This window comes from Oryctolagus cuniculus, chromosome 7 (genome assembly GCF_964237555.1).
Source record: "Oryctolagus cuniculus chromosome 7, mOryCun1.1, whole genome shotgun sequence".
In the NCBI taxonomy this organism is placed as follows: Eukaryota; Metazoa; Chordata; class Mammalia; order Lagomorpha; family Leporidae; genus Oryctolagus; species Oryctolagus cuniculus.
The window spans coordinates 85,830,510-85,843,935 of NC_091438.1; the positions used below are offsets into that span (position 1 = coordinate 85,830,510).

The window sequence follows — 13,426 nt, forward strand, 5'->3', positions numbered from 1 at the left end:
AGGGTGACTCCCTGTCTACCCCGTCTCTCAGTGCCTGGAAACCACCCTTCTGCTGTCTGCCTCTATGAATTTTGAAAGGTTTCTTTTCAAGGGCAATAGTTTGAAGTCAGTTTTGGTTTTTCAGTTTTTGTTTGGTTTGGTTGTTTGGTTCCCACCCACCCACCCCAGTAAAGAGGGGTGAGGGTCTCTTAATGGAGCTATCCTCAGCGCTGTGGACAGGACAGAACTGTGTGATTATTTATAGGTAAACGGTGTGCACTCCCTGAGGCCGCTCACTCACTATGTTCCATGACGTCTGTTATAGGAAGAGAATTTTTTGTGGGCCTTTCCAAAAGGACAAATCAACGAGGTGCTGAAATCTTGGCTGATACTTTTAAGGTAGGTAAAGGATAATTTAGGCCTGGCACAGAGTAATTACGACTTAATAAATATTCATAGACCCATTACAAAAATATGTCTTGAATAATGGTGTTTATATTCCATCAGCTTTGCAAAAAGTTCCTAATATTTTTAAATTTATTGGATGTCTTAGAAGTTATCAAGTTCAAATTTCTCAATAAACAGACTTCCTTGGATTACCACAGAAGCAACAGATAAAGTTCGCATGGGCATCTTAGGTTTTCTTCCAGGGTATAATCATGCAAACACTTGGCAGATGTTCCTGGCACAATCAGCGGTTTCAGGGGAAAAAAAAGCTGGATGTCTCAATTGAGTCTGAAATGAAATGTGATTTTTTCACATTGGAATTAAAGGTCACCTCTACATGGGTGCCTACTATGTGCTGGAAACTGCTAGATGTTACACATACAACCTCTCAAATTCCCTTTACTGGAAATTAATAGATCAGCTTGCAGGACTGCTTAAAAATGGATACAACTGAGGTAATATTTAGTGCAGCAGTTACAAAACCGCTTGGGATACCTGTATCGCATATCACAGTCGCTGGTTCCAGTCTCAACTCCACTCCACTTCTGACCCAGTTTCCTGCTAATACACACCCCAGAGAGAGCAGCTGTTAGTGCCAATATTTGGGTCTCTCTCAAAGGAGACCTGGACTGACTCCCCAGCCCAAGTTATAGGCATCTGGGGAATGTACCAGACAATACAAGATCCCTCTCTGTGTCACTGCCCTTCGAGTAAAATGAAAATAAACAACCAAAAAAAATTTTAAAGAAAGAAATATAACCCCCAAGAAATTCCCTGCGAGGCAGTTTTTGGAGGATATTCAAACACACCACCCCATCACAGCCCTGCCACAGGCCAAACAGCCAGCAAAGCTGTTGATACAGCCACATCTGGAAGGGAGCTCTATGCTTTCTTCTTAGAAGCAGTCTTCATTTAGCTGGAAATACCAAATCCTCTTGGCCCCAGTTTTCCTTCCAGACATTCATGGCCTGCCAGTGAACACACATGGTTCAGGCAGGTTTTTAATCAGTTTTAGAATTATTCTGCAGTCCCAAGCTGTTGTTTGTTTTGTTTTGTTTTGCAATCCACATAGGACTATGCGGTCTCCACAGTCCCAGTGGCTGATGCCTTGCATTTGAAGAGTTTCTGCAGCATGGCAGGGCCTAACCTGATCGCCATTGGGTCCAGTGAACCTGCGCAGAAGGCCCTCAAGGTAAAGAGGAGACTGCTCCTTCTCGGGGTTTTCCCAGTTCTCTTTGCTGGTGGGCAGCAAGCAGGGTTGGCAGGGAAAGAATGGACTGACATTTGAGCTATGTGTGATGTACCCTGCTGTGATGTCACATTCATTAGGAACCAGGAACACCTAAAGGTGGGAAGAACTCTTCACTGGTGAACCATTTAGTTACACACCGGGTTTCCTTGAAAGGCTGAAATTGGCTAGCGCCGTGGCTCACTAGGCTAATCCTCCGCCTCTGGCGCTGGTACCCCGGGTTCTAGTCCTGGTTGCTCCTCTTCCAGTCCAGCTCTCTGCTGTGGCCCGGGAAGGCACTGGAGGATGGCCCAAGTGCTTGGGTCCCTGCACCCTCAGGGGAGACTGGGAGGAAGCACCTGGCTCCTGGCTTCGGATCGGCGCAGCGCTGGCCATAGCAGCCATTTGGGGAGTGAACCAACAGAAGGAAGACCTTTCTCTCTGTCTCTCTCTCTCTCTCTCATTAACTCTGTCCGTCAAAAGAAGGGAGGGTGCGAGGGAGGGAGGGAGGCTGTGATTGAGAATAATAAACTCCAAGCTTTGAGGGGCTGAGGGAAAGAAGACATGGCAGCTGATAACACTCCTTCTAATGTTCTGTCTCTGAAGTGGGGGAACTGGTACACAAAGGCTTGCTAATAATATTCTTATTGGTTTGTTGTGTCTGAACTATTTCCCAATGATCTTTCAGAAAATCATGATTCAGAAGGACCTAAAAAGCATAACTTCTTATTTTCATTTGGAATAATTAAATTTTAGGACAGGAAATCTCCTCATTTTTTTATATGAGAATAGGAAAGCCTGGGAAAATTATGACTTGCCCAGGCCACACAGACAGATCAAGAGTGGAAATCATGGATAATAAAGAAGACCTTCCCTGTGAAAGTGCTCTCCATTTCAGAGAGCACTTCACCATAACTTCAACCCTGGGGGAGGTATCCGGCACCTGTAGTGACAAAGGCTGTGTCAGTTTTGCTCTCTCCATTGTGCCTCTTGGTGCATGGCTTCTAGCAGGCCCTTCATAAATGCCTGGAGAATGGATGAATGCATGCATTAGGTGCTGTTCTCTCCATTGTGCTGATGAGAAAACTAGATTGAGTGACTCACCCCAGGTCACAAGGCTAATACTAAATAATTGGCTGGGACTATAGCTTCTTCCTCTTGGGTGGCCCTGCATGTCAACTTGCATGACTTACTCAAGGACCAAAACCCAGAAACTCCTGATAGGCAAAGACAGCAAATCTATGTGCACTAATATCTATGTAATTTATTGGTTTGCCCTTCCAGGTCTTCTCTTCTTCTGTGTCAGTGCTAAACCTGATGATATTTGTCTGGGAAGCAGTCGTTGTGCTGAGATGAATTTTCCCTATGCATTACCTGCAGTGTTTTCAGCTAGCTCACCCAGACTTTCTTTTCCTCCTCTCCCAAACTGTCTCTGTATTTCCAGGGTTTTGGGCAATTGCAGCTGAACAGTCTGTCCCGGAATTTGATTTGTGTCATGGTGGGTTTTTTCTTCATTTCTTCATTTCCTTTGTTCTACTTCATCTGGAAGATTGTGTCTACTTGCTATGTGTAAAAAAAGGTGACATCTTGAAAGAAAGAATCTGATGGATGTGTCATCTAAGTAATCGAGGAAGATGATTTTTCTCCTAAGGGAGTGACTGTGGGATTGACCCATGGCAGCTGGTGTGGTGTGAAATCAATTACAAGGACCAGAGAGAGCTTATGCTGGCCTAAACCATGCCTTAGTGTGAATTAGCAGAAAGAACTCTGAGTGGACAAATTAGAAAAAGTGGCCCCTTCTGCCACACTGGTTAGATGCCCATAACTTAAATAGCTTGTTCACTGGACTGGCATCATGGCACAGTGGCTTAAGCCATATGGCTCTGGATTGAGTCCTGGCTGCTCCACTTCTGATCCAGCTCCCTATAAATGGCCTGGGGAAAAGCAACAGAAGATGGCCCAAGTACTTGAGCCCCTACTATCCATGTGGGAGACCTGGAAGAAGCTCCTAGCTCCTGGCTTTGGCTTGACCCAGCCTTAGCCATTGTGGCCATCTTGGGAGTGAACCTGCCGATGGAAGATCTCTCTCTCTCTCTCTCTCTCTCTGTCCCTTTCTAATTCTGACTTCCAAATAAATCTTTTTTAAAAAGATAGCATGTCCCTAACTCAGTATGTCCCTAACTTAATATGTTCCTAATTCAGATAGTCTAGAGAGACTAGTACATAACACAGTAAGAGATAACATGATGAATTAGCACTGTGTTTCACAAAATAAACTCTAACTTCTGTTCAAAGTTCAGTGGAGAGGGGAGAACTCCTCGAGGACTATGGATTCAGAGTAAGCTTCCTGGAGACAATAAAATGACACTAGACATGGGTCTTGAAGCATGGGTGACATTTGACATGGTGGGCTTCAGTAAGAGTTTCCAGATGGGGACATGGGCATAAGCAAAAACTGATGTGGACTTTTGAAGGTACATTGGGGGAGGGGGCAGCAAGTGAGATCCAAAGAGCTAGAAACTTAAAAGTGAGGACACCAGGATTATCACTGTGAAGCAGGAGTCTGGGCACCCACCAGTCTCTGAGCAGAGGGTTCACATTTACTTCAGAGAGGTTGTACCAACATCCCTTTTGCAGAAAACAAATTGGAGGGGAAGACCTTGAAGTCAGAAAAGAAGACCATGCATGGCATAGCAAAAGAAGCCAAACCCCAAATCCTTTGTGTGGCTTAGCAAGTCACTCCCATGTCTCTGTTCCCTTCCCATTTCCAAATTTTCCAAAACTCTATCTCTTAAGGGCATCCTAGGAGAACTTTATTGTCCTCCTTCCTGTAGAGTTTATTTGAGTTAGTGTTAATAATGATGTTCATTCTCTACTTGAAGCCTTCTGTGTCAGAAGCTATAAATAATCCTCACAGGCTAGAAAGACATTCTTTGGAGATCATATTTTCCATCAGCAAATCTGCTGCCTAAACCATGGTCCTGTGGAGTTGGCGAATGCCCACCTGCCATGTTCCTAGCATCAAAAGTGTCCTCTTACCTTGTAGTTAAAGGAGGAGGACAAATTGATCTGGAGAATAATGAAGGCTCCCTGAGGGAATGGTCTGAGGTTGGAAATAGATGGGTTAGTGAAATTCAGATTAAAGAGAACTGAGCAGTGTATTTATTCAAGAACAGTTTGGCTCCTGTATTAGAGCCAGGGATATAATTGCTAATGAGACATAAATATTGATACAGACAGGCAGGAAGACAGATGCATAGACAGAAAAATTATATACAATTAGTAAAAGTATTATTGGTTTTACTTTTCTCATTTTATGAATGAAACTACTGAGACCTGTTGAAATAGATATTTTGAGTAGAATCTCGTGGCTCCAGAGTTAGGTTTCCTGGGCCCTGATTCTCCTTGCTCCATTGGCCCACCCCACTGCATACTCATTCTTTTGCTATTGGAAAATTTTTTCTGATTCTTTTACCATGGATTGGTTTTTGCTGAGCTCCCTCTCCTCTTCCCTTTTTTCTCGAACTACCCACCCCTTCCCGTTTTTTGCTGGTATCTAGGATCTGACAGGCTCAGGGAAGGCCTGATTTGGTCTCTTACAAACCTTGGTGTCTGAGTCCTTGCCTCTGTAGAGAATGTGGCCATTTGGGCATCTCTTCAGAGGGCCTGTTCTTTAAGTATAGGTGAGCCATGCATCTCAGTGCCACACGCCGACAGCCGGAATGCTTCCTACATCTATCAGTGCTCTCTGCCTCCTTGTTCCCTTCTGAGTCGGAAAGCCGCTTCCTGCGTGTTCATAGAAAACTTAGAGCCAGGGGTTTCTGGGTAGTCTTATTGCATTTGAAACATGTGTTGCAGCCTATTCTTGGTTAATGAAGTGGGCGCTTATGGAGATAGTCATCATACCTGTCTAGGTTGGAGTAGATTCAATAGTGTGTGCATTGTCTATTTAAATGAAATCATCCATGCAGGAAGATTTTAGCAACTCTCTGCTAAAAAGCCCAGAACACATTTATTACAGGGTAGCAGGGAAGGAAGAAAGCATTTATTACTGCGTTTTACTATGGCTATGGAAAGTAGGTTTTTTTTGAAAGAATTCCTGAAGATATTTAGTATCAAATCTGATCCTAGAAATACTATTGTTTAACCAAAAATAGTCTTTACAGCACCCTGCCCTTTCCATGGTTTTTCTTCCACACATTTCAGCATTCCTTTTATGGCCCTGGACAATCACCATCTTCCCCCTACCCTTTAGTTATAAAAGGAAAGGTTGTAAGAGTCATTAATACAAGCACAGGCCTTGAGCCTACTAATTCTTATCCTGAAGGGATGTTTGCCTCTGCGTGATGAGAACTCACTCCAATGGCTGCTCACAAACATAATGTTGGCAATAGGAGCCCATGTCTGAAGAATAATGTACTATTATTCCATTGATTTAAAGTAAAACAATCAAAACCACTCTATAGTGTTAGCAGTCTGAATAATGGTTACCTTAAGGAGAGAGTGAATCACAGGCCAGAGGACTGCTTGGTATGGGATACTTTTTTTAATTTTGGGAAAAATACATGTCTTATATTATTGGAATAATTATTTCCCAGCAGCTAGGCCTGTGAGCTCCCAAGCCCCTGACTTCCCCTCTGCATGATGCCTGGCTTTCCTACAGACTAGCCTGCTTTTAATCTCTTTAAGGGAGGAAAAGGCATCAGAAAGGGCAAATTTGTACTGCGTCTCACCCTGTTCTTTCCTAGATCCATGCCAAAAACCTGGACTAATTGCATGCTATCTGTCATGGAAGGACAGACTGATATCTGCCCTCAAGAGGGACCCACAGTAATTCTCAGTAATGATCTTTAACTCAGTCTCCTTGGTAGGTAGCATTCAGTCCTCCAGTTGATGGGGCTGGGGAAGAGTGGGGGTGGGTAAGAAGGAAGAATGAAAGGAAGGAAGGAAGGGAGGATTTAGGAAAGGAAAGGAGGAAGGAAGGAAGGGGGGAGGTCTCGGTGACCTTTAGCTAAAACTCCTGAAGGGGATCAGAGGCGCGAGCCACTGACCCAGCCTTGGAGGCACAGGCTGGGGCACTGTGCCATCTGCCGGCCAGGCAGCAAGAGAAGCATCCCCGCCCTCCTCACCCCACCAGGAGACCAAGGCCAATTGTGTCATCCTTTTGGCATCCACAATTTTGTTCAGTGGCCTTTCTTTCATTTATTAATAATTCCATTCTTTTGAATTACAATAAGCTATTATTTTTAAATTATTTTAATAGAAATACAAAACGGATGTGGTGAAAAAAGAATTAAGAAGCCATCACTCCATTTTTGTGTCTTTGTCATGTAAATGGAACTAAAATATAACAAATGTAATTCCAGTTGACTTGTAATTTTAAATTAAAATGCTCACAATGCATCTCATGGAAATGTCTTTTAGGTTTCTTATCTACTTGGTGAAATAACTAACTGCATTTATAAAATTCCTTGAATGAGGATGAGGCCTGCTTTGCAGCTAATTTAAATTACATCACACACAGCCTGGCTTTCTTTTGAATGACTAACTATATAATAGAGATCACTCAAAGAATATTTCCTCTTGTTTTGACTCAACTTCAGCTTTGATTTTATTTCCAAAAATGTCCATGTTATTTTATAGATGGCCATATAAAAAAAAAGAAGATGGAAAAACTCTTAATGTGTTTGGATTTTGTATTTTTTTTTATTGCCTGGAATTTCCTTTAATGACAACAGAGCGGTAATAGCAAAACCCAAAGACAGAATGGGAACTAACTGGTATCAACAGGGTGATTGAAATGGAAAAATAAAGAGTGCATTTTTAGTTGTTGTTGTCACAGGGAATTATAGTGTGTAGCCACAAGATTTTCCACTTTGGATCTCTGCTGTGAAAGGCATACTGACAATCCCATTGTATGTTTAATTTAGTCTTATTATCTGGCTGTCCATCCCAGTTGTATTCACTGATCCACAAAACAATGACGTTTTTTAATCTACCATGTCTGTATGAAGAAATTAAAATACAAAACCAAATAGCCCTTGAATTTGTACCAAGTGTTTATGCTGCTTTGCCTGGCAGCAATTGCCTTATCTAACAATATTCCCAGAGCTGGATGCCAACAAGGCTGGAGTTGCCAAAATAAAATGCTTTGGCATGATAAGGCAATAAATAATTTGAAGCTGTGAGACCAAAACAGCCATGCTGAATTTTAGCAGTAGTCCCAAGGCAGAAAGAAGGCAAAATTGGCCAAGTGGGAGAAAGGGAATAATGATGTGCATTTTATTTTCTTTTGGACTTGTCAGAGGTAAAAGCGGAAGAAATTACATTTAAAGTGCAATTCATTCTGTCCATTAAGGACTAGAACATCAAAGAGTGTTCAGCTGACTCTGCCAGACGTGGTAGGGGATTCAGGCATCTGTTAGGTGGTGGGGTGCATGGTCTTTGAAGGGTCCTTGCAAGCCAACACTCTTGTTTATGAACAAAAAAGTCTGTAAGTAACCTTCAGCGAGTGGGTCCCAGTAGATATGTGGTGTGAAATCATCAGAGGAGCTTTCAGAAAACACACTGCTCTGAACCTGTCAGAAAATTCTGGAATTCTGGGTTTGATGTAGAGCCCAGGCACCTGCATTTTTGAAAAGTTCCACAGGTGATTTCTGAAGCACGGGCCATGCTGAGAGCCAGTGCCCTCAAGGATACCTACAGCTTCCAAAAGCACATGAATTAGAGTCCTGCAAAATGTGCACCATAAGAAGCCAATGCCTGTGTCATATGCAAAGCAACGTATTCCAGTTAGCCTAGCAGTAAAAGCAGAGCAGGTAGCCAAATTAAAGCCAAAGAGAGCTGGAAACTCATTACCTTTTTATTACCTAGAACTCAACATTATATAAACTTGAAATAAAATACTTAATTGGGTAATTATTGGGATACCATCATTCAATCCATTGGACATGCTAAAATTCATCTTCGAAATATTCCAAGTTACCCAAAACCACTAATGTTACCATTTTCTGAGAACAGGAAGCTTGCAATTGACTCATGTTTCCTTATCCCTCCCCCAACACACAGAAAAACCCAACAACAGGACCTGACCTTGATGTGTGAAGATCTGTGCCAAAAGCAAAACAAAATAACTTGCATCATCCTGATATTAGAGAAGAATTTACTTGTAAAAATAATCATGTTGGTTCTACTAAAGAAGCATAGTTGTTTACAGGGCCAAATGGCCAAGAGGGTAAAGCAGAGAAATTAGAATCTAAATCATGGATTGTCGTTCTGGCTCTGCCTCCAGCTCTCCCTGTGTGACCCCTGTCTCTTGTTTCCAGGCTCTTCTTGAAAAAAACAAAATTGAGTCAGCCTCTCTAGGAAAGAAAGCGTCATCCCTTCCCATTGGAAATTCTGTGACAGCCAGTCAAGGTGAAGTCTGTGTCTTAAACATGGGGATGTGCAATTGTTTGGCAAAAGTAACCACATAATTAGAAAGCACCAGCGATAAGGATTGTTCCAAAGTGGGTTCACTGTAGACCCTTGGCTACTGTGATACTGGCCTTTCAGTCGCTGTAGGTGATAAGACATCTTCATTTCTGTTTGAAAAAAGAAAACCAAAGATCAACCCCATTCCATCTTCTTTCAGGAAGCTTCAATTACATTTGTAACCATGAAGTTGGATATGTAACAAATGACATCAAAATTTGATGGGGGGGGGGGTGGGAGGCTAAGATTTGCTTAACTTATCTTTTGTGGAATTTTTAAAAAGGTGATTTAAAGGAGATCACAGGTGCAGCACGGTGGTATAGTAGGCCCCAGCTGCTCCACTTCCCATCCAGCTCCCTGCTTGTGGCCTTGGAAAGCAGTAGAAGATGGCCCCAGTTCTTGGGTCCCTGCACCTACATGGGAGACCGAAAGGAAGCTCCTGACTTCTGCCTTCGGATTGGCCCAGCTCCAGCCATTGTGGTCATTTGAGGAGTGAACCAGGGGATGGAAAACCTTTCTCTCTGTCTGTCCCTCTTTCTGCCTGTAATTCTGTCTCTCAAATAAATAAATTAAATCTTAAAAAAAAAAAAAAAAAGAAGAAATCACAGTGGCAGTTTGGGCTTCCTGATGGTACAGCAGTAGTATCATTGAGCAGCAATTATGTGAAAGATATTATCCCAAGCAGAGGGATACTGAGATGGATGAGAAAAAATCTCTGCCCTCAAGGCTGCTCTGACTAAACTAGAGAAACTGCAGAGAACATTAAAAGGTAGATACTGTTACAGTGGAACCCAGATAAGTGCCTAATAAATGGCTCAGGGGCCTCCCAGTAAAGGTAATAGGAGCTTTGAGGAGGGAGTGATCCCGAGTGATGAGAAGTGTGAGTGGACCTATAGGAGCAGAAGCCAGGGACTGACACCGGGAGAAATGGTCGCTACAAACAGAACACTTCAGGGGACATCTCTTTTCTAAGTAAGAGACAATGGCTGCAGAGTGGGGGCTGTGTGTAGGGAAAGAGAGATAAGGGACGAGTTGAGAACAGTTCAATTTATGCCCTGGCCAGAGGAATGGAGGTTTTCCTTATCCGCTGCCTGCAGGGAGCCACACAGAGTTTTTTAATCAGAGGAGTAAAAGCTGAAGGTGGCCTCTCAGAAGCTGTCTGGCTCTGTGCCTGTAACGATTTAACGGAGTGAAGATCGAGCATAATGAAGCTAGTCAGAAGCCATCACGTGGTCCAGGGATAAATGAGAGGAGGGACTGAAGTAGGAAGGCAGCCGTGAAAACTGAACAGGCTGTGCAGAGGGGAAAGCCCGTTACAGCAGGATGGGAGCATTGTGGCTGATGGGCTGGAAAGGGAGTCCCAGGGATCAGCCCAGCCCTTGGATGGGCTGTCACAGAGCTGCTGGACTGTGCCAGGCACTGAGGGGGCAGTGATGAACACAGGGACTTCAGAAATGACTCCCAAACAGGGTGCTTTTCGTGAAATTAATCCTCAACTCCCAATTCTCCTACAAGGGAATGAACCATTGAAAATTGGTGAGCCAGAGTACGTTTCTGGATTCTGCTGACCTGGCTCCATATTTTGGAAGTGGAGGCAGTGCTGAGACAGGGCCAGCTAGCAGCAGCCCTGGTCGACATCCAGGGTCTAAGCTTGTAAGACACTAAGGGGTTGGCATCCGTCTCAGTTTCCATTGGCAGCAGTAGAATCAGGGCTCATCCAAATTTGGAGTCTCTGTCATTTACCCTTTTTTCATGTATTTTTTCTAACCTACATCTACCTACTCCCGAGGCCCACAAAAAAGATCACTTTAGTGATGCATGGATGCCCTCCATCTCTAGCACTGTCAGATTGATTCGTGCCTGAATGGATTTGGTGAGAGACTTGCAAAAACAAACAAACCCAGAATGATTTCTGCCCCATGATCTGAAATCGTACATCCCAGCATGACCTGTGTGATGTCCTCAGCCACACCAACACCAGTACCTTTGGTGTTAAAGGGATTAGAGAATGTGTCAGTTGAGCTGGAAGCAGGATGGTTGAGTTTTAGGTTACTGTTTCTCTGTGGAAATAACATGTATTAAATGCCTTCGCTGTTGATGAGTATCCTATTGCTTGGTGGAAGGCTAATAAAGCATGTGGTAAAACACAGACACTGAATTAGGAATGACATTTTAATGGTGAATTATTCTTTAGCCTCTGGTGGGGGGAAGGTCTCCAGTACCTCATACAAGACTAGAATTTGGACTATCCTTAGAAATAATGACATGCCAGAGGAGCAAAGTAAATGTGCTACCACACTCCTACAATCCATCCCACTAGTATTACCCTGCTCCTAATAATCACTTCTAATTTCTGCTTGTTTTCATCTTTCTGGGGGTCAGATTACTCCAGCAGTCTAAGAATATTTCCAAATCTTGATTTTTCAATATTATCCCTGGGTGATTCTACTGCTGCAACTGAGACCCCATATTACTCATAACACCCTCTGTCTGCAGATATACAAAGCCAGCTAGGGAAACAGGTTACATAAGCCATTCCCTTTTATCTTTTTCTGAAGTGAGACCAAGTTCAAAATGTGACCACATATCCAGAAGCAACTCACAGAGTTCCATAGAAAAAAAAAAAAAAAGAAGAAGAATACAATTAGAAGCTAAATGAAAGGGGCTGAATCTATTATATTTTGTGATTACCAGTAAAAGTCGTAATAACACTTATGTGTGAGGATCATGTTAATTTAATTTGAACAGCCTATGTTAGTGGTTCTTAAATTTTCACATACCTGAGAATCACGTTTAGTACAGATATAAAATGCACATCACATCCTAGGGAGTCACCATGAGATATTCAGATCCAGCAAGACCAGGAGGGAGCCCCGAAACCACTGTGTGATTCTGAAACAGGTAATCCAGCGACCACACTGTGATGAACAGTGACTCTGTCTGCAACTCATCAGATACCACTTCCCACATTAGCATTTGAGGGCAGGGGGAGAAAATTATCCCTTAGTCAATTGCTATGTCCTTGCACAGAAAATGCCTCCTAAAATCATTCAGAATAATACCATGTTGAGTAAAATAACTGGCACTTTAGGGAAATAGCTCTCATGTGAAGGAAAATCATGCATAATCATCCCCCAGGTTATGGAAATATAAATGCTTATGAAGTGCTAACTTTTCTCTAAAGCTGTGGGTCTTTTTAGTGGCAAACTCTTACAGGGTGAAGGATATTTATCATGTTTTCCATATAGTGCCTTGCTCTCTGGTAACATTTTCACATTATAATACAAGGTTTCTGCAGTGAGTTCTCATTACACTAATTCTCATCAGGCACATTGACCCTCAGACTTGAATAAAGTCTGCCTTCTTTCCCTCTGTCTAGTCCAGTGGCATGAAAACAAACATGATGCCAAATTCTACAAGCAGGGATAGTGCCAGGAGAAAGGAGAAACAGATCAGTTTGTTCCCGTCTCTGAAGCTGGTTAGGGAGAATTTGAGAAGGATCTTGAGAGAGAACCAGGGTGTATGAAGGTGGGAGATTCAGTGACAGGAAGGATGTGACACTTTGAGTCCTGATTGGCAGCTCTGCTTTGCTCCTCACCCAAAGTTGGGCTCTGAGTGAGTCTGTCTTGCAGAGGAAATTGCATCAGGAGACTTCAGGATTTTAAGAGTTATTGGAGGGGCCTGCGCTGTGGTGCAGCAGGTTAAAGCCCTGGTCTGTACTGCTGGCATCCCATATGGGCACCAGTTCGAGTCCCAGCTGCTCCACTTGTGATCCAGCTCTCTGCTATGGCCTGGGAAAGCAGTAGAGGATGGCCCAAGTCCTTCAGCCCCTGTACCCATGTGGGAAACCTGGAAGAAGCTCCTGGCTCCTAGTTTCAGATCAGCACAGCTCTGACCGTTATGACCATCTGAGGAGTGAACCAGCGGGTGGAAGACCTTTCTTTCTCTCTTCCTCTGCTTCTCTGACTCTGCCTTTCAAATAAATAAATCTTTAAAAAACAAGAGTTGTTGGAAATCTGAAAGATGGTTAGAGCAGGGAGAGAACTTTTTATAAAATCAGCTTTATTGAGGTATAATTTCCACACAATAAAATTTATTTTTGAAAAGTTTTTGTTTATTTGAGAGGCAGAGGGACAGAGAAGGAGAAGCAGACAGAGAAATCTTCTGGAGGCCAGCACTGTGGCATAGCAGGTAAAATCACTGCCTGAAGTGCCAGCATCCCATATGGGTGCCAGTTCAAGTCCCGGCTGCTCCACTTCTAATCTGGCTCTCTGCTATGGCCTGGGAAAGCAGTAGAAG

General features: G+C 43.2%; 1 protein-coding gene across 2 annotated transcripts in view; it reads left to right on the top strand.

Moving 5' to 3' along the window:
* DDAH1 (dimethylarginine dimethylaminohydrolase 1) overlaps positions 1–13,426 on the top strand; it is a 293,268-nt gene that overhangs the window by 259,571 nt on the left and 20,271 nt on the right. For both annotated transcript variants that reach the window (XM_051856303.2, XM_002715885.5), the window contains exons 3-4: positions 305–378; positions 1,499–1,618. In XM_051856303.2, the coding sequence (XP_051712263.1) occupies positions 305–378; positions 1,499–1,618 (194 nt within the window). The remainder of the gene's footprint in view (positions 1–304; positions 379–1,498; positions 1,619–13,426) is intronic.